The sequence below is a fragment of the Plectropomus leopardus genome, chromosome 7 (genome assembly GCF_008729295.1).
Source record: "Plectropomus leopardus isolate mb chromosome 7, YSFRI_Pleo_2.0, whole genome shotgun sequence".
Lineage (NCBI taxonomy): Eukaryota > Metazoa > Chordata > Actinopteri > Perciformes > Serranidae > Plectropomus > Plectropomus leopardus.
In genome coordinates this window covers 2673897-2695783 of record NC_056469.1, presented here as the reverse complement: position 1 = coordinate 2695783, position 21887 = coordinate 2673897, and the positions used below count along the sequence as shown (strand labels likewise).

The 21887-nt window shown below is 37.7% G+C and overlaps 1 protein-coding gene across 1 annotated transcript in view; it reads left to right on the top strand.

Moving 5' to 3' along the window:
- Positions 1-21887, top strand: part of grik2 (glutamate receptor, ionotropic, kainate 2) — a 342742-nt gene that overhangs the window by 89511 nt on the left and 231344 nt on the right. The window contains exons 2-3 of the mRNA XM_042489444.1: positions 15750-15917; positions 20912-21169. Of these exons, the coding sequence (XP_042345378.1) occupies positions 15750-15917; positions 20912-21169 (426 nt within the window). The remainder of the gene's footprint in view (positions 1-15749; positions 15918-20911; positions 21170-21887) is intronic.

The following is a 21887-nucleotide window of genomic DNA, read 5'->3' as shown; positions in this document are numbered from 1 at the left end:
GAGCTGTTTCAGCGAGCCAAACACATGTTATGCTACCTATTGCTTCCACTGGTTGACTCAGTTGACTGCATTCATCAAATGGGCTACACAGCCTTCCTCTACAGCACTAACACGTTTTTCAAACACGTGTCAAGTTCAACAACTAATTTTTGCCCTTGTATTTTATTAGTGAGAGATCTGGATGATAGCTGGATTGTGGGTTTGTCCAACTTTGTTCCACAGAGAGAACTATTGGCATCTACTGGCTGCATTGCACTGAAGTCTGCAGCAATGAAATAAACTGAGCATTATCAAGTGCTTCTGAAAATGAAATCTTACTTATGATGTCCTATTAGTTTTCTGCAGTGGAAAGGTTATACTGGCTTTTTAGTCAAATCTCATCCTAATTGCCAGAATAAATGTTGCCATTGTATGTGTCTGCTAGTATGGATATGTTACTCTTGTATATTAATATGTAGGGGATGAAACTGCACTTTTTGAAAACTGAAACTTTTTTTTTCTATTTCAACAACACTGTTGTTAATGTGTGGTTAGGTTTTGACACAAAAAACGTTTGGTTATGGTTAGAAAAAGATCATGTTTTGGTTTTCAAGCATTATATATATATATATAATATATATATATATATATATACTATATATATTAAATGTGAAATGTGTGTGTGTGTGTGTTGGTTTTTTTTTTGTGTGTGTGTGTGTATTTTTGCTGTCACTAACCCCTGTGTAAACCAGTTTTTGTTAGTGTTCTTAACTTTATATAGGTGGAAATTTGAAAAAGAAAAAAAAAAAAGAGAGATTATCACTCCTTATGTAGACAGACAGACAGACAGGGGGATAGATGGATGAATGGATGTACAGAGAGAGAGATGGAGACAGAGAAAACCAAAAATAACTTGAATGTTATTCAGTTTAGGGATTACATATTTTTCATCCACAATAATATGTCTCCGTTGGCGATCAAGAGTTCATAATCTCCCTACTGGACATCAGTATATGTCAGAAAGACACTGGACACTTGCATCAGACAGACGTTAGCCGGAACATCGTGGAACATAAAAGATCAGATGCAGAAGGATACCAAGAGCGAAATATGTAACCGCAGAAAATATGACGACTTTGGATGAGAAAGGTGTTGGTTGGGCTGGCTCAGGAGAAGTGTGACTATTAATAAGCTGAATGAAATACCATTGTTGTGGTATGTGGTTTGAGCATTGGAAGAAGTCATTACACCAAAGGTGTGAAGAAATAGTCTAAATAAAATTTCTCAATGTGCAGTCTGTCACAGATCATTTAACTTAAACTCTAATGGAGGTACATTTACAGATGATTTATGGATAAGACCTCGGCACTAGATGTGGTTTATGTTTTTATCTCTGGATGAAAACACTTTCTGTGCTGTAACGCATACTGTGTAGTACTTACTTGTATATACTTGTAATGCCCCTGAAAAGGAAGTACAGATTTCTGCTAATGCAATATCTCCCTGCTGAGCTCAGATGTTATTTAGGGTTGTAATGATTACTCCGCCTTCAGTGCTCCTACCTGTGTCATAATGAATCATTTACAACTTGGAGGGGCTTTAATCGATTGGGGAGTACGTGGTGAGAAGAGGGTTTGACGCATGGCCTGATTAAGACAGGGCTCTGTGTTTACAGGACATATGTCCATACAGGCAGGACAGGCTCTTAATGGATCCGTCTCAATGTGGTTTGTTGTGTCTTTGAGCCACCAGGGACTTATTCTGTGGCTCAGGGCACCTGTCAGTCACTGTGGTAATGCTACATTCTCCAGATCATTATTTGTGCCACAGCATCATTATTGCATTAATAAATACACCAGCTTTGCATACACATGTATTTTTTTATCATAACACTGGAAGTTGACAATTCTCTGATTTTCCCTGAAATTTCACGTCTCATTTTAGTATTAAGATAGGACGTCCGATTTCAGGTTGATGTAAGTCCCTCCAATGTAACATCAAGCCGCAGTTTGGAATATACAAATATGATGAAAACAGTAATGCAAACGTCAAGGTATTTGCGGGTGTCAGTGTCAGCCATGTGTCTCAATTTATCTGTTTTTGAGATTCGATGACAAGTTTTTCACAATGACGTTAAGATTGAAAAGACAACAGATCAATGACAGCTTTACATCAAGATAGCCTATGACATCAGAGACATTGTCCTCCAGCCTCTCCTTTGGGATGTTGATATGGAAAATACATATAAATATAAATATATAAATATACATATAAAATACATATGTACAATAGTATCAGCACTGAAGTATGTGTAACATTGATTTAAAAGTAAAAGACTTGAGCATGTGTTTGGGAGGTGATTCATATCACACACTGACATACCCAGCCTGATGAACATACTGTATGTGAGTGATTCACTGCATCCATGTGTCCACGAGTTAATTATGATTATAACTCTCATTGAGAAAATGACTATGTGAAGAGAAGTAGAACTGCCTCCAACCATGTGTACGCACATATTATGAGCTGTAAACACAAAACATGTAAACACACACCTTGGAAACCTTTGAGACTTGAGCAAATTGAGGATTTCATTTAAAAATATAGGAAGAAGGTAATAAGCAACTTACCAAGGCATGGCCCAAAAAAACTGGCAAGCAATTACTTAAATGTTATGAAAAATAAATGAATAAATAAATCATCCAAGAAACAAGAAAATGACCTGGAAAAAGTTCTTTAAATTGAAATATTTATATATATATATGATCTGTTTCTATGACAAAATGTGAAATGTAAAAGAAAAGAAATTCCAATACTCTCCTTACCTTTGTTTTTTAATTTTCACTTTAACTAATTTCTTGTGATTTTTGGGACATGTCTTGTCAAGTTGTTCACTGCCTTTTCTATCATTTTTTGTGCTGCTTTCAGATGCTTTTCATCAGTATTTTAACTTGTATACCCAAAATGAATTGGTGTGAATTCTTTAAAAAACATTATATGGAGAGCAAAAAAGGCAATGAGCAACTCAGTAATAAATGTTTCACTCATTGCAAGAAATAAGTAAATTTAGAAAATGATGAATAAATGTCTAGGGATAAAAGAGAAAAGCTTGAAAAAAACTATATTGAAAATTATCATGATTAAATATTCAAAATTATGTTACAGAATTATTATACATTTTAAGCATCCTTTTTCCTTTTCCATATATATTTTATTATATATATATATATATATATATATATTAACTAAATTTCAAGTCATTGTCTTGTACTTTTTACTAATTTCTTGCAAATTTTGGGGTCATTTCTTTTTTTGTCATTACTCTTTTTATTATTGTTGTTATTCTTTTTATTATTATTATTATTATTTATTATTTACCTAACAGGCATCTAGTGGATATAAAAATTCAGATCTCCTTCAAGCAGGTGTTGAGATGACATATCTAACCTTGCTGGAAGATGCAGCCAATGCCCTCAGGAGAAAGCACATGTTCAAAGGCTGACATCAGATGTTTGAAGACAGTGTCGAACGGCTTATCAGTTGTTTCCAACTGTGGAGACATTTAGCAACACTCACTGACGACCAGACTCTGCTGTGTCAGGCTTTAATATGTGCATAGAAATGACGTCACCACTACTCCATTATTCACCTCTGGGCAAACATATTTCTTCATATGGAGAAATGGAGGCATGGCAGTATTCTGATTACAAATGGTGAGAAATGTGAAGTGATTCTGATTGGCTTACATGGTAGTAGGAACAAAATTGGCCAGTTCAGGCATTTTCCTATTTTGTGCACAAAGGAAGAAAATTGCAACACCCACATTGGTAAATTGTTGAACTTGATTGCAAAAACAAGGAAATGGCCTGCCAGTAGATTTTGGTTTGGGCTTGAGTTAGTACCGTTTTAGTGCAGCTCTATAGGTGCTCATTGGTGAGAATGACTCCCAGCAGTAAGTCCATCCAAATATAGTCAACATGGGTAATGTTTTTTTGGTTAGACTGGCCAATTCTCATTTTCAAGTTGCCAAATACTGTTGTTGTCCAGAGCAGTGCACCCTGGGAAAGTCAAAATGACTCTGGCTACTCTGTCTGAAGAGAAGGAGCAACAAAGCCCAGAACAGAATAAATGTGTGATAAACTTAAATGTTCATTGATGCATGGAGAAACAGAACACTCCGTGGCTTCAAACGACAGCTCTCTCATTTTGGTGCAGAGCGTCAGATTGGATTTAGGAACACAGCCAGAGTCAGAGGGCTGGAACGGATAGAGCTGTACCACGCTGACAGCTTTGCTCCATGGCTGTCGAGATGGAGATGAAAGACAGTTGACAAAGGTGGGATCCCAGGAGGTGTCAATCAAACGGTGATCTGCCACGCCCACATAGTCTGGAGAAATGCTGTTATCCTCAAAATGAGCTGTTTGGAACTCAGTTTTCTAATAGCTAGGAACATTCATTTTACTCTGATACTTAATTAGACACACAACTTTGATACATTCTTGTGCATTCTTACTATTTCAAGCCACGCTTCCAGAGGCTTTAAAGCAACATTATGCAACTTGTAGTTGATTTTTGAGTCTCATTTCCAAGTTGTCAAATTCAAATCTTGCCTTAGCGCTCATGTTCGGCCATCAACCAAATGCTTTTGTTTTTAATAACCTGGGAATGAGACTCAGCAATCAATGCAAAGTTGCACAGTGTTGCTTTACAACACCTGTTTTGGGGGTGCCCAAACCCTACTAGAAAAGCAGCACTGTCTCAGTATAAAAACACTGTATCACTTCTCCTGGCGCTATAACCCCTGAAATAACAGCAATGGCTCCCTATAAAACACCCACATTTGGCGCTTAAAAAGCTGCTGAAACAGTGCAAGGACTCACTCACTAAATCACAGCTGGATTTGTTGTCTGTTGGTCTTGATCAGTGGTCTACAGTGCAGCAGCTTGGCAGGGATCTCACCATTGACTCAGATACTTTGTCATTTAAGACACGTTGATAACACTCGTATGAAACGTACAGATGTAATGTGTTCATGGTTTGCAGAATCTTACAATGCAAACATTTACTTCTTGTGACTGGGCAGATAAATACACCTCCACACACTTGTAGTGGCTCATAAGTGATGACTGAGAGGGATTACTTCTGTATGACATTGTTTTTTTTAGGAAAATCCTGATTAGTATACCAGGAGTTCTCTGTTTGCTGGAATTGTTGCGTTTCAGCAGATCCTCGGGATAAGTAAAGAAGGTGGCGACAGCTGCAAGTGCCGCGGTCACTGTGTGTCCACTGCCATTTGATCAGATTGATGAAGTGCTGATGGATTTCTCTCTTGACTGATCGCAGCTCTCTGGCTCGGGGTCAGGCAGCGTGCCTCTGAAGGACTGTTATCGCAGGAGCTTTAGTCACACACACATACACACATGGGGGTAACTGACTGTTACGCCTCTAAAGTGCTTATTTACTCTGCCAAGAAAGAGAGAGTAAAGCGGAATTACTTGCATTTATTTATGAATTTGTCTTCCAATACAGCCTGATTGTCATCTATGTTACAAAGATCAAACAATCAGTTTTAACCCTTTGAAACCTGGAGTGACATTCATTTTTTTTGTACTGCTCAGATGCCTTTCACAAGTATTTAAACCTTTGAACCCTCAGCAAATTTGTGCGATTTCTTTCAAAAACCTGGGGAAAATCGCAATGGGCAATTTAGCAAGATATGTTCCACAAATTGCAAGAAATAAGTAGATTAAGCAAATAATTTTTTAAAAGCTAGGGAAAAATGTAAAGGGAAAAAAGCATCATCATAATTACCATAATTACATATCTGACATATTTTTTTACAGAATCTTTATTATTTTTAAGCATTTCTTAAAGGTCATTTCCATGTTTGTTTTTGCTTTTTGATATTGTTTTGGGGTCATTTTCATTAATTATTGTCATAATAAAAATATTAAAGTATTAATTCTTTGAAAGCTGTAGCTACATCACTTTTCTCATACTGCTTTTAGATGCCTTTCATTGGTGTTTTAATCCTCTAACCCTAAACAAATTGGTACAATTTCTTAAAAAAGAAAAAGAAAAAAGGACAACAAGCACCTCGGTGGTATTACATTTTTCATAGACTGCGAGAAATAAGTACATTTAGAAAATTATTTCTAAAAAATGCCTAGGAAAAAAAAGGAAAAAGGTGAAGGTAAAACTATTTATAAAATTATCATCTTTAAATATTTGAAATTATGTTAGAGGACTAAAACACGACATGCAAAATGCAACATTAAAACATTAAAACATAATTTCATTGTATGCTTGCAAAAACACTCTAGTGTCTTTTATGTAGGTAATGAAAACTGTGAACTTTTCAGCTCATCACCTCAGCAAAAGCTATTTAAGTCAGTAGTTTGAAGAGCCAGTGTCCAATCAATGTAACAAGTTTGGAGTTGTGGATTAGGGCTACTTTAACTTACTCTTTTGGAGTTTTGCAAAGCGCCTCAGGTGATATGAATCATGCATGAAGGAAGGACCTCTCAGAAGACCTCAGATCAATAATAATTGATTAATATAAAAGGGGATAGGCTTGCAGAGTCACCTCTAAGACCTTAGATATTCATCCATTCACATAAGTTATCTGCACATGAAGGCGACTGAGAAGTGTTGCAAATCTTCCTAGAAGTGGCCGCTCAGCCAGGATTACTGCGAGGGCTCAACAGTGAATGCGATACAAGGCGAAAGATAAAAAGAACCCTCAGGCCACAGACAAATACCTAAGGTTCTTATTTTGGTTTGTGACAAGCATAAAAAAGCAAATATTACGCCACTGAGAAATTAAAAGTAGATAAAACTAGATATAACTCCAAGATTGTAGTTTCAGTTATTGTTAATAAAGCAATTATAATAATGAAAAAGCAATGTCCCTTGTGATGCTTTTTCAATATTTCTCTGCAATTTTTCCCCAAAACTTAACCAACTTTGTCCATGTGCCTGGAGAGTCTAAACATAACTATAAGAGATTAATTATGCTTCACTTGCTGCGAGCAATCATTGCTGGAAAACAATTAAAACACTTTGATCGTGAATGTTTTGCAAATAAATCCAGTATGAACATTTTGTGACTTGGCAAATATGTTTATAAACATTGTTTTCTCACAAAAAAAATCTAAAATCCTAGCTATCAAGTCAGAGGACCGCACCTCCATGAATCCAGTATTCCATCACAGTTGCCAGAATAAATGTTGGCATTGTACATTTCTGCAAACCTCTGATAAGTTACATACGTACACTATGCAATGGGTCAGCTCATTATTCACAACTCGTGGCTTGGTCAGTAATTCGGGACACCAACGCAAAAAGAACCTTTCGCAGTGGTATGATATGCAGCCAATTTTATGAGGTTTATGAGGTTTGTTTATGATGCTGCCAAACGGCATCAGTTTAAAATGCTGCTTACTATTTAAGAAAAGGACAGTCCCTCTAGTAAAGGGAGGTGGATGGGTCACACAAACCCAAACTTTCACCAATGAGCCTGCTGTTCCTTTCCAATATGAATATTGAGAAAAACTATAATAATTTTCTTATCCAATTCATACCACATGGTTGTGTTAAACAAAAAAATAAACATAAATACAAGTACATGTTTTACCTACATTAAAAGTTTGTTTTGATGAAGACTGCATCCATCCAACAAGCAGAAACTGTTTATTTCCTGTGAAAACCAAAATGTAACAGATGTAAACTGACATGGCATCCCAGAACATTAACAAGAGACACAGGAAGATACCTAGCACATCAAAAGTGCAACAATATAGAGGGGAAAAGAGTTGAGTAGATGCAATGAAACAATGACAATGCTGTGGTTAGTGTTTGATTAGATCCATGCACAAAACCACGTTTTGGTGAGAAAAGATCATGTTTTGGCTAAAAATACTGGTTTTGGAGACACAATCCCTACAGGAAACACAGTAATGTCTTGGTCAATAACAACCAGGTTTTGTGGAACTATCCCAGTTGGAAATGCAGAGATGACTTGCTAAAAACAACCAGTTCTGTTGTTTATTGGTCTTGAATAGTATGCGGTTAGTAGTAGTAGTTAGTTAGTTGTGGTTTTCAAAAACATATATGCCAAGATTTTCTTTTGGTCAATGGGCTGTGAATTCACTGTGTACACCCATTTAGGAACCTGTTGCATTTGCATGAAATATGGCAGAATGGTGTCAGGCTGAAATGCTGCAGATAACGACGTAATACGAGAATCGCGAGCGTGCACCTATAGTAAGGGCGGGTTGGAGGGGCTGTGGATAGGTCCAGCAAACCCCAGACTTTCAAGATGGCGTTCACTTCCCGTCAGAATGTGCTGGGTTTTGTTTCTACACCTTATCATGTGCCTTCTTCCCCTAATCATAACCATCCGTGCCAGCATGTAAGTTTGTTGATGTTTCAGTGTTGGTTTGTGTTGTCTCAACATAACAATCCCAGCATGTGCATTTGTTGACATCACTGTAACTCCATTCTGGGATATAAACAGCAGACACAGAAGGATACTTAAAAAGTAATATGTAGATGAGGAAGTCCATTGCAAAGCGACAACATATGAAGACCTGGAATGAGAATTGGCTGGTCATACAACTGCTTAAATGTCAATCCCAACTATAAAGCCAACCCACTGTTTTACTTTTATAGTACAGAGCCTTTTTGCATTATAATTTATGATTGCTTATGTTTCATATATCAGATGCATTATTTGGTTACTTTTGTCTTTCACTTCTGTTTTCTCTTACTTGAGAGATTAAAAAGGTAAACATTTGTAAACGAGGTTGAAAGAATCCCAGAGGGAGGTTGACAAAAATTCTAGAGAATGGTTTGGAAAAGAATCATTTTTTATTTTAAAACCAACCACAATCCTAACCTAACTCTAATTAAGACAAGAACAAGCACAATGTCCTCACACTGGAGGATTTTCTTTCTCTTTCCTTCTGTCCTCATCTCACTTATTCTGCTTCATTTCCATAACTCGGTGTTCACGCAGATGAGCGAGCAACTTTCTCATTATACTGCGTGTGTATTCATATTCAAAGTTACAGTCACCTCTACAACACCCATTCACCTTTCTGCAGAGATTCATCTCAGAATTTCCAGGTCATATTCTTTTCTTTGGAGCTGCAGAGATTCTCAGCAGGAAAAACAGCGTTTCTCATGTGTGAACGGACCCATTCCAAACGCTCAGCTTTCCAATTATAGTACATCCTGCTTAACTGATGCTTATTAATTCCTTCAAACTCATTATGGCAAGCAAAATAGGGCTCTCCCATGAGATGAATACTAATGAAAGCAGAAACTTCTCCATAGTGCTGCTGCTGTCAGAGGTCTTTCTGTAAGATGTTTTCTTGAAGTGTGAGCACACAGACAAAATAAATGCCCCTGAAAAAAAGAGCATTTCCAAAGAGTCCACTGTTCAAATCACTGTTAGGGCGCATTGATCAGAATCAGCCTGTCCTGTGGTAATCGCTGGTGACAGGAGGGACTTGCAGTACTCGTGCAGTCATGTGTATGGATTACGTCTAGACTTGAAGAGGGTCCTACAGTAGAGTGCTTGTAGCTGGAGTAAATAAAGCTCCCTGTGACTGACACTGAGCCAGCGGGGCCAGACCATAGGGCTAACCCAAACAAAACACTTCAATCTCTCACCGTTGCTCTCCACTGCTCCCCAAGGGCTTGATTGATTGATTCGCCGGCCAATCAGAGCACATTGATCTCAGAACCCGACCCCCCACCCTCAACTCCCCAGGCCTCCTCTCTGTCCATTCATCTGCTGGCTGTCAGAAGTATTCACTGGAGGGCTGTAGCTGTGGAGAGCCGCACTTTTAAACACACATCTGTGGCTTTCTGAAGAAAAATGCTGTACAGTGCCTTATATTGTTATTGAATCCCCCTGGATGCGGGTGCTTTTGCTATAAAGAGGCACATGTGTCATTCAGATATAGTACCATGATATTGAAAGCTTGCTTAGTTAGTCTGGAGCATAGATTGTTTTTACCTTTTTAAATTTCCTGCATATACAATGTTGGCATTTGGAACACTTTTAAAGATGGAAAAAAAACTGATGCGAAGGACAAAAGTTATTATTTTATACCTTCCTGCTGAGTACACAATATATGATGGTATAAGTGTGCGGCGTTAACATCCTCCAGCTGCCTGTTCCACTAGTAGACACTACAGAGTGAGCTCTGGTGGTGCGTGCTGTGCATTACATACAATGAGTTAAATAGAAATAGGAGCATCTGTTTATGACAGTACTGAAAAACATAGCCTTTGGATTTTTAGATACTCAAATGTATGGTAATAACATGATACCCTCCAAGTCTATTTCACATTTCTTATCACATTCACACACTGGTGACAGAGGCTACTGTACAAGGTTTTGAACATTCATATGCATTCACACCGATGAAACAGCCATCAAGAACAATTTAATATTTTGCCCAAGGATACTTCGACATGGGCACTGGAGGAGACAGGGGTCAAACGGTTGACCTTCCAATCAGTGGAAGACAGATTTTACACGCATCCATCCGAAATAAAATTTTCAGTATCCTCGATGTCCATTGTGGATACAAATCTGTAGATCTGTGCAGAAATCCTCCCTACTATTCTGCAGCATTTATTCCCCACTGCAACAAGTACTCTGAATTTACCACAGATCTAACTCTGCAATGGTGACTAAAACCATAGACTGTATAAAACAATGGACATACCTACTGTACGACACTCACTGGTTTGTGGACGTTTTTTTCGAAGCGTGACATTTGGCATTTTGGCTGTAAATTTTTTTTTTTTTTATTTTGTGGCAGGTTTACAAAAATGTAAACTTATGCGAGAAGTTTCCTCATAAGGAGTGAAATTCAAACCCATCCAGTTGTCACACATGTGGAAATTAGCCATTGAGACCAAAACCGTTTTTTGTGCCAGGCTGTGGTACACAAACATTTTTATTTTTGCTATAAAATTGGGCATTTTAATAGTTTTATCTATGGGGCTTGATTAGCCTTTAGAGCCAGACTGAAGTGGACATTCAGAGAATTGCATTTGTTTGCACTTCCATGTTGGCTTTCTTTTCAGCCCTGCAGGTTGCTGCTTAGCCACTGATGTGTGAGATAGCTCTGCAGCACACAACTTCTTCTTCAAACCCTTTTTCATATCAAGTTGCCAAGTGCAGAATCTTTTTTTAAAAAAAGGCTTTGTTTGTTAATAAGGGTTTAAGGGTAATTTCACAGTTTTACAGTAATGTCCAATATGAGTGTTCTAACTGCTCATAAGGTTATCCATATTACATGCTTGTGTTACAAGCAAGTAACACAAGATTGTCAGAAAAAAAAATGTTGAAATAATCTTCAAACAGACACAGTGACTCTTTCCACTTCACAACTCTAATTCACCCAAACTTCTTTACGTTAATCCTGAATAACACAGCAAATTTAGGTGTCCTGTTATCAGTCCTGACTTCCATAAGGCAACAAATCCAGTGTCTGCAGCACCATGGACAAGCTGGGCCATGCACAGAGCGCTTGGCTATAGAAGCAGCAGTTACATCAGACTATTACTAGAATTATTGAACAGAGGGAGAGTTCTCTGTGTATCTTCCCCAAAGCTGTAAACATCATTTACTCCAGCATGGCTTACCTTTGAAAGATGCACCACTCAGCAAAGTGATAGAGAGTGCTCATAAATGGCAATCGATAGATCAATACGAGAGTGGTGCATCTTTCCCGGGGAACATCTCTGAGTTAACTGAAGAAGAAAAGTATGAGAGAAAAAGTGGAGTGTAGATATTTCATTGTACTCACATTATTATTATTTATATGGTGCCCATTCATTGGGCTTCATGCAGCAGCATTCTCTTAAAATTCTCTTATATTTTCTCTTTGTTTTCTCGTAAGAGAAAATATAAGAGAAGTCATCTCCAGATGCACCAAAAGCTCTTAACCACCCAAATCTGCTCTGACCAGGTGTGCTCAGTGATGAATCCCACTGATCATAAGTCACCTATTAGCACAGGTAATGCCCACTTACACTGTATAAGGGTAGATTTTGAGTCATGTGCAAAGACTCTGACACATGGCCAAGACTGGATAGATGACACCAAAAAATGCTGAAAGAAGAGAAACTTCTGCAGTTGTAAAATTGTGTAGGCCTACTGTTAAATGAAGTATTAAAAGTAAAAGTACACATGCAAAAAGGTTGACATAAATTGAGTAAATCAAAAATAATTAAAATAATTTAAAGAAAAAGTAGCGAGTCTTCATACAGTATATATGAGATCTGGAACCATGAAATGTTTTTTTTTTTTTTTTGAATGAAAAATGGCTTACACAATGAAACAAATAGTTGCCCATTAATTTTCTTATTAACTGACAATTTTTTTCAGCTGCAGTGTTTGTGCGCAAAAATCTTAATTTGTAAAGTAGGTATCAAATAATAGTATTGGAGTAAAAAGTATAATAGACCTATTTTCCTCTGAAGTGGAGTAGAGTAGAAGTGCAAAGTGGCATAGTATCAAAAAACTCAAGTTACGGAAAAGTAACTTCAGTAAAGGTTCTTAGTTACATTCCAGCTCTGGTCAGTAGCGGGACGCACTGAAATTACAGTAACTGGGATCAATGCACCCAGTATAGTAGTATCCTTTTATCCCTGAAATTAAATAATCCAATCATTATAATTACTCTAAATCCTCCTCTTAATTTAATTACATTTTCAAACATCCCTCAGCTTGTTTTTTCTTATGTTGGACAACAATTTGTGGACGGTAAAAGCAAGATGTTTTTTTCTTATCTTAGTATGATTGCCCTCAATCACTCGTGAATTGTTCTCTTATCTAAGAAAAAAGCAAAAATAAGAAGTGGTGAATCCTAGAAATGAATGGGTACTAACAAAATAAGAGCAAATCCTGGATATGAGCAAAAATAAGAGAAAATGTGTTTGAATTGTGTCTTGCATGAGGCCCATTGTCTCCTTTTGTTTTAACATACTTTGAGCACAAAAGGTGCATGATCTGTCTGCCTTACAAGGAGTAGATGAAAACTGGCTGGTAGCCTCCACTCAAGTAGGAAACTAATTAAGAAACTGGAAGCAGGTTTGAAGACAGGTGTGGGGATAGGATAATTGGAACAGGAGGTGTGCTGTCTTTAAAGTTACGTATATTATTTATATAGGTTAGTTGGTAAATACGTTAATAAGTTAGTTAAAAAGTGGATTAAAAAGTAACAAACAAACAAACAAACAAACAAACAAAAAAAACGCGGCAATATCGGTTGGGTTAAAAAAAAGCGTCTGAGTGAGTGCTCTTAGCTTGTGTTGGTATTCAGAAAAAGCGACAGAGTGAGTGCTCTTACCGCTGCCACCATAAATTTAAATAATAGATCGATGGTTTTCCCTGCGTTGCCTTTGCTAGCTTAATCTCTCTCCAGTTGAGCAGTTACCCAAAGGGACGAATTCGTGGTGTTGCTGAATGTTTTCCTGACACGTCCTCACTTTGGAAATTATTTGTCTGTAAGTAGTATGTGTACATATATATCAAACACACGCATTTCATAGAGAATGTCATGTTAGAAGCTTTTCTGTTGTAGCAGTTAGCTTACAGCTGCAGCTGTTAGCGGTTAACCTGTGGTGTTAGCTAACTCGTTTCAGTATTACAGTAACAGGCATCTGTTTGGCAGCGTTATATGTAGAAATTTAACATTCACATAGTCGTTTTATTTTTAAAGTGCAATATTAACCATCTGTATTAACCCTTAGGACCTGGTTTAATGGCATACACTGCACACAAAATGCACTTTTTAAAATCAAGTAAAAAGTACAATAAGTTACTCTTATTTTCGACTTTCATCAAGTTAATTTTTCAACCAACATCATTCCTAAAAAAATGCCATTTATTTTGTAAAGACGCCAGTTTATTTTCACTATACTACATGCTAAGTAGATGGTTATGTTTTGACTATCACAGCACAGGGTATGGCAGCAGTATTGATTTTATACAGTATAATCCTTTTCTGCTGTGTCAAATACTCACACTCATACCACTGCACACAAAACGCTCTTTTCAAAATCAAGCTTTAAAGAATATTCTGCAGTAATATTATTTTCTATTTTCAATGAGCACTTTTGGTTGAGGGACACAAAATGGTGCATTTCACTACTCATTTATTGTTTTTTTCCCTTTACTTTTCCAATTTTTTTTGTGTGTGCTCATTTTCAGGAAATTTTCTTGTACTTTTTTCGAATGTCTTGCAATTTTTCAGGTCATTCTTCATTTAGTGGCTCATTGCCTTCTTCCCACATTTTTAAAAGAAATCAAGTCAATTTGCCCAGATTTCAAAGGGTTAACTGGCTGTCTAGCTCTGCCCAAGATCACAGGCTGCAAGGGCAGTGCAAATGAAAAACACTGGCGACTGACCACATAGAGAGAGGCAGGGGTAGTGACTTTGTGGCTTGCCAGATAAATAGATAGGGGGAAGAGATGTAAAAAAAATATAAACTTGTTGATGGGTGAGGGGGTTATGGGTTATTAATAGTTTAGTAGGTCTAATATTACTTTTTCATTGTGTAATAAGCTTATCATAGAACAAACTATTAGATACTTTAAGTAACTTGCACAACTCACTTGTACATGTTTGACTGTGTGATCATGAGGAAAACCAGTGTGCAGTTCATGTCTTTAGTTTTAGATTCAGATAGAATTTAGACTTTATTCTCCCAGTGGGAAGTTTGCCTTGGACTTCAGTGTTTGCAGTATAAAAACAATAAAAACAAAAATACATGCACAGTTAAATACAACAATTAAAAAACAACAGATATGTACATTATCCATTAATTGCACATGTCCATGCATGAAAATGCACTAATTTTACAACAAAACTTTGCTGAACAGCAAGAAAGAAATACAATATTCAAGCCTGGGTGGTGTTCAGGGTTTTAGTAGACAGTGGGACAAAGGAGTTTTTGATCCAGCTGTGTGTGGTTAGGGGACTCTGGGAAATGGGCCTGGTCCCTTTTAAGAAATTAAGTCTGCTGGATAGCAGTATCCTGGTTAGGATAATATGGTGTAATGTATAACTCTATTAACTATTCTAGGCTTTGTTGTGTTTTGTAAATATTGTTACACTGATTATAAGTCATAAAATTCGTGCCTCATTTATATGTTTTTTTAAATGTTTTGTAAATATTGTCATGTTTTTTGTGTTATGTTCACATGAGACAATATTATTGATACACTCTGATGAAATTGAAAAAACAAAAAAAGATGTAGATGATTTTTAGTCATGTGTATTTATCTCACACGTGAATACTGATGTAATTTCACTGAGAGTACCTGAAGAAGCCACAGGCGAAATTATCACAGTAAACTTCTTCAGTGGGCACTGGTCGACTCTGTTTTTCATTAACTTCATTATTTGTTTGTTTATGATATATTTGCTCTTGTTTGAAATCATGCAGCAATAAAAGCTTCTTGACATTTTGTACCGAATTGACAGAAAGTGCCTTGATATTCTGTGGCAAAATTCATTCTGTCTTTGTGCGCAGCAAATAAGGAGTGTGTTTATTTTCCTTTCCTGTCAAACTTATTATAAAAGTTTTAAGGTTATTCTGATTGAGATGCTTCTTCCAACTCTTCATAGCCTAACTCTGTGTAATCATGACTACTGGCTATTATAAAAGCATTATTTCCAATGAAAACAATTCAACCCTGAAAAAGCACTGATCAGTTGTGTCTCTTTCTTTCACAGGGGGGATATTTGAGTCCATTGAAAGCGGCCCGTCAGGTGCTGAGGAACTAGCCTTTAAATTTGCTTTAAACACAATCAACAGGAACAGAACCCTACTGCCAAACACCACGCTCACCTACGACATCCAAAGGATAAACATCTATGACAGCTTTGAAGCCTCCAGGAAAGGTATTTATGTGTTAGTGATTGGAAGATCTGCCTCCGGTGTTGGCACGCTCTCTCTCAGCTGCTGCTGTGTGTGTGTGTGGAAACACTGTACATTTGAGTGAAAGTGTGTGTGCACATGTGCCTTACCATAGCTGCTTTGCAATGTAAATGTATTCCCTGTACGAGGCTCGCGAGCTGCAGTGGCTTAGATTGTGACAATTATAATCAGGCGGGGGAGAAATGGCTGAGCACTTGAAATGTAAACAGAGAGAATTGATTGGTTCCAGGTAATGACTCAGCGGCAGTAATTCAAAGACCTGTTTGGCCCCCAGAGACAGCCAATAAAGTGCTATAATCTATCAGTTTTGTGTGTGCATCAGGCTGACATTTCAAGTCTCTTATCAATTACGGGCCATTATATCCTGTCTCAGTGATTTAGCCAACTGCCTTATATCAAATAAGGTGATTAGACTGCACAAGCGAGCTAATACAAAGATGTGCAGTTGTTTGTTTGTCCTGCGATTACCATTCCATTGAAGCAAGCTCAAATTGGTCACACCTTTAGCTTCATCTTCATCGTTGTTATCGTGGAAATGTAATGTCGTAGACATCGTGTAATCAATACCAGTGGACATATTTACAGTACACGATATAGTGTAAGAATATATATATATATTTGATTAAAACAATGGGCTTGAATGTACCCATGCTCAGACATTTTTTCAGCAGCAGTTGACCACTGTGATGATGGCTGCTTTTATTTTATGATAATTTAATATTATGTCACATATTTAGCCTTTCTGTTTTTAAAATTTATGTTTGTAATGTTTTTGGTCTTTATCTTAGCCAGTACACTTTCCAGACTGCTTCCCTGTTTAAAGGCAGCCCAAAATGTTGGCATTGTACCTTTCTTCAAGGGGTGAGCAATATATATATCAAATATACTTGAGATGTTCTACTTGCGATATATAAAATGACTTTATCGCAAACATCGTGTATTAAATGTCACGTCGTTTTTATAAACCACCTGTGTTTTAATTTTCTTTCACTCTTCTACAGCTCTCTTCTTACACACACACACACACACACACACCCACCCACAGAGCAGGGCTTTTGCAGAGCTCAAGACTGTGACTATTTACTCACATTTTGCTTTCATACTATTAATATATGAACTGAAGATCTGTTTGTTTCCAGTTTACAGAGAATAAATCACCATGTTTAATGGCGCTGTGGTCACAGTCTAACTTCATGAGTGGTAGTGATGGTAGTGATACCACAACACACTCTCATCTGTCTGTTGTTGATTTTCTGGGATGGTGTGTCAGTTTATGCCTGGTCATTGCATTGTGTTTTTTCAATGCACTATTCTGTTTTCAGGGGAAATGTACAGCTTCTGCTCCTTAGATGCATACAGTCTTTTTAAAAATAAACTTGCATTGGTAAAACACTTGGCTAGGTTTAGGCAACGAAAGGGGGTGGTAAGGTTTTGGAAAAAATGATCATGGTTTGTCTCAACATTCATACAAGAAGTATACAGCGGACACATGGGTTAAAGTCTTGGGTTTGTTGTGCCATTCTGCTACTTATATTACACAGTTACTGGCAGCATTTCAATCTGATGCTGTCTAGCAGCATATCATACTGCTGCAGAAGGTGCTTTTTGTGTTGGTGACTGACACCAAAATCACTGACCAAGTGGCAGTATTTGACGAGTTGGGAATAAGAGCGAGCTAGACACCAAGGCGGAGTGCCAAACTGCGGACTACTTTTGAGACCAACAAACAAGTTTCAGTGTATCCACTACATCATGTACAGCTTCAAGTATAGGCATGGATGGGTTTGCATTGAAGTTAGTTGAAGCCTAGTGCGTCCCATAAAGAAGCTAAAGAGTGCCTGTGCCTGCTGTGCTACATCTTGCAGCTTGTTCTCATTCCCAAGACCTGGAATACAGCTGATTGGTCAGTGATTTTGGCTTTAGACACTTACACCAATGATATGCTGCCGGGTGGCTTCAGCTTATAAAACAGCCACTTTTTGCAGTATGTTAGGCCACCTGCCAGCCAGAAGGCACCCGTAACAGCAGTATGATTTGCCACTTGACAACATCAGTTATAAACAGAGTCTGAAATTAACACCCACCTATGAAGGTTACCTGCCACACTGGCGGGTAAATGTTTGTGCAAAATAGGCATGTATTAAACTATCCTGTGAGACTGAGCTGTGTTTTGCTGTCATTAAGGGACACGCAGTTCTGCTGCACTCTGCTCCTGTGCTGTCTCTCTGTCACACACTTACACACGCTTACACACACCTGTGGCGACACCTGACCGTCTTGAGTGCAACAAATTCTGTGGCACCGTTTATCGCACGAGACATCAGCTGATCCCCTAAACTATCACTAGCTGCTGGTCTGCTGGTAGCAAATGCTGTGTGCATACTTCTGAAGATTTTGAGATATTAAGACGAAGGCCCAGTTGTTTGAACCAACACGGCAAAAGCTTTTGTGTAGGGCTGAAACGATTACTCGAGTAAATCGAATAATTCCACTCATAATAATCATTGAGGCTCGAGGCAAAATGAATTGCCTTGAGGCTTTGTTTAATCCAGGGGGACCAAACAGCACTCTGTGTTTTAACACGGATGGTTATTTCTGTTTTATTTCTGCTCCAGCATCTTAACCGAAAGCACCCAATCTATGGGGGCGGTCAGAGCGAACCCGATTAAGACCCCTCAACCAGCCGCATAATCTCCATGGGGAATGGGGGTCACGTCTGCCCCAGTATACGAAAGAGGGAAATCTGACGGAACATCCAACAGCAGCTGGTTAGAGAGTAAATACTGAAAATGCACAAAAATAATTAGGCTATTGTTTTGTTTTTATGAAAAGTGCCTGAATAGCCTACAAAGAAAGTAGTCCCAATAAAAACAAATAACACACTTGACTGAACACCCAGCTGATCGATAGGCCCATCAGAGCAGACTGACAGACAGCGCAGTGCAGTGACAGACCTCTCATCCAGCTGCTCTCTGCTGCTCTCCTTGTTATCAGGGGCGGATTTAGTGATTTTAGGGCCTGGTGCCTCAGGCTAACTTCCTTGCTTTGATTTCACTGAATAATGCTGAAGAAAGCTCAGTGCTGAAACACGTCCGTTTTATGCCTGCTGTGTGTGAATAAACAATATTTAATGCTTATCGGTGAGTGCTGACGACTTCCTTTTACTGTTGCTTAGGGCTGGGTATTGTCAGGAACCTCACAATTCAATTCAATTTCGAATCTTTCGGCCACAATTTGATTTGATTTCGATTCGATTCGATATTGATCCAGTTGCTTCGATATTGACTCAGTGATCCGCGTTGATGTCAGAAATACCCAGATAATTCACTGGAATACCTTCTGATATTTGGTCAATGAAGCGTGCATTATCTGTATAGATTTAGAACAAACTAACACCAAACTTATTTTACCTTATTTAATTTAATAATTTTATTAATAATTTATTAAATGAAACTTAAAATTAAAATCACACTCTGGCGGCACTCACACTGCCCCCACTGGAGCGGGGCGTCATTACAACGGAAATAATCGATTTTATGATTTTATGAATCTATATTGAATTGGCAAAAAACATATTGCTATGCACTGATGAATCGAATTTTTTTACCCAGCCCTACTGTCGATTTGATTTCACCCATTCTCCAACTGGGAGTGATGGTGGGCTGTTGGCAACTGTAGAGGAAGTTATGCTGTTCTCTGCCCCATCAGTGTAACTAATATAGACTAGTGCAGGTGATGTAGAATTGGAGGAAATTTGTTTTAAAGTTCTTTTTTTTGTGGGTGAATATATATTTATATAGATAATTTAAAAATAAAATAAAAGTTAGATAGAAAACAAAACCTTTAAAGAAGACTGTAAAGGCTTACATTATGCCTGAAACTTGAAAATTGTGGTTCTGAAAGTTATATTGCACAACTTAAAGGCAATGTTTATGCCTTAGCTTTTGGTTGTATATACCTTATTTTTTAAAAGGTTATTTGATTTTTCTTATGTTTTGTTCTATTTTTGCGCTTCAGAACCCAGAAGAAGGTAATATAGCACTTAAATGCACTAAATTTGTTTGGATGGATACAGTGCCTTTTGCAATTTAAAACATGTTTGTCTCATTAAAACCCAAAATGATATGGTAGACATTAAATGCATTAAATGGGTTTACTTTTGAGGTTTAGTTTACTATCTTAGTGCTCACTTCACAGCATCTTTTGCAATGTTACCAATAAAAATATAGATTTTTCTAAAGGAAAAGGCAATTATATGTAGTTGCTCATTCATTATAAAGACTGTCTTATTTTCTCTACCGTTTATTACTATTACCATTTAATGAAGCAAAAGTAATTGAATGAAAACATTTCCACGTGCATATCCGATTACTCAATTAATCGCAAGAATAATCGGTAGATTACTCCATTGGTTAAATAATCAATACCTGCAGCCCTACTTTTGTGCCTCTTACACTGACAGCGACAGTGCTGTAGCTCCACTTCTTCCATTCTTACCTTTCACAATAAGAGCCCTAGACATTATACTGCATCACTGCTTACCAGAGTGAATTTATAAACAAGCTAATGCTGTGGTTATGAGCTCAATATATTTGATCAATTAATTAATTTTGCTTCAGATTTTTCTCTACATTATTATCTCAATTGAATTTCCTGAAACAAAATATCAATGTCAGATGCGGAGAGGCGTGACAGAGCATAGATATTTGACAACCCGGGAATGAGAACTGGTTGGGCTCATTGATGTGTTTTTGGACCAAATGGAGCTCTATGGCACGGAGGAAGAGGGTATATCAGGTTTCGGATGGTCAGGAGTTACCTGTTGATAAGATACATTTATTGTTGGTTTGGTTCTGCACATGGAATTTGTTGATTTGTTTACATCTGGTGGTCATTATGAACATATGCTGCATCACAGTAAGAGGACACTGACCAGTTAAATATCCCTCCTCTCTAGCCTGTGACCAGCTTTCTCTGGGGGTGGCGGCCATCTTCGGTCCATCTCACAGTTCCTCGGCCAATGCGGTCCAGTCCATTTGCAACGCCCTGGGGGTGCCACATATCCAGACCAAATGGAAGCACCAAGTATCGGACAACAGAGACGTCTTCTACGTTAGCCTCTACCCAGACTTCTCCTCGCTCAGCCGGGCCATCCTGGACCTGGTCCATTTCTTCAAGTGGAAGACGGTCACTGTGGTTTATGACGACAGCACTGGTAAGACCAGTAATACCTCCTCTGCTTTACCACTGAACTGCTTTATTCCATCTGTTTGTTCTTAACTTGTCCAGCAGTTACCAGGAGGATTTTTCAGGACATTTTCACGAATTTTCTTTTAAGATAAATGTTTTTGGTGTTCTGCTGACTTCAGTTTACGGAGTCGTATCCTACATTGTTTTATTTAAATTATTTGTGTATTTAGTCTTTGGTCCTGTTCTTAAATACTATTCCTATATACTGTTTTTTGCAACTGGACTCTCTCTTTTTTACCAATGTAGAAACAAACAGCAAATACAAGTTACAGAAATAAAGTAGTATAGATATGACAACAAAAACACTACTTTGTATTGCAAATATGACAAGAACCTTCGTCTTTTCTTTTGGAGTTTAAGATTAAATTCCAGACAAACAGGAATCGTAAACTGACACAGCACAATGCAGTTGTATGTTTCTTGCTTATTTGGTATGTGATTATTATTTGACTAAAAATCAAATGATTTTTACCTATGTCTCGGTTATTTAAATATTCTGTTAACCCTCTCTCCACTGAGGCTGCCAACTCCCACGCATCTGCCGTGTGTCTCATGGTTTTGGGCTCTGTCTCACGCTCTCAGGACACCGAGGAAAATCTTATGCCAAAACCCTGCAACAGCAGAAGTGTTGAACAATCATGTAATAAAGTGAACAACTTTGACTGTAGAATACAGCTGATTAT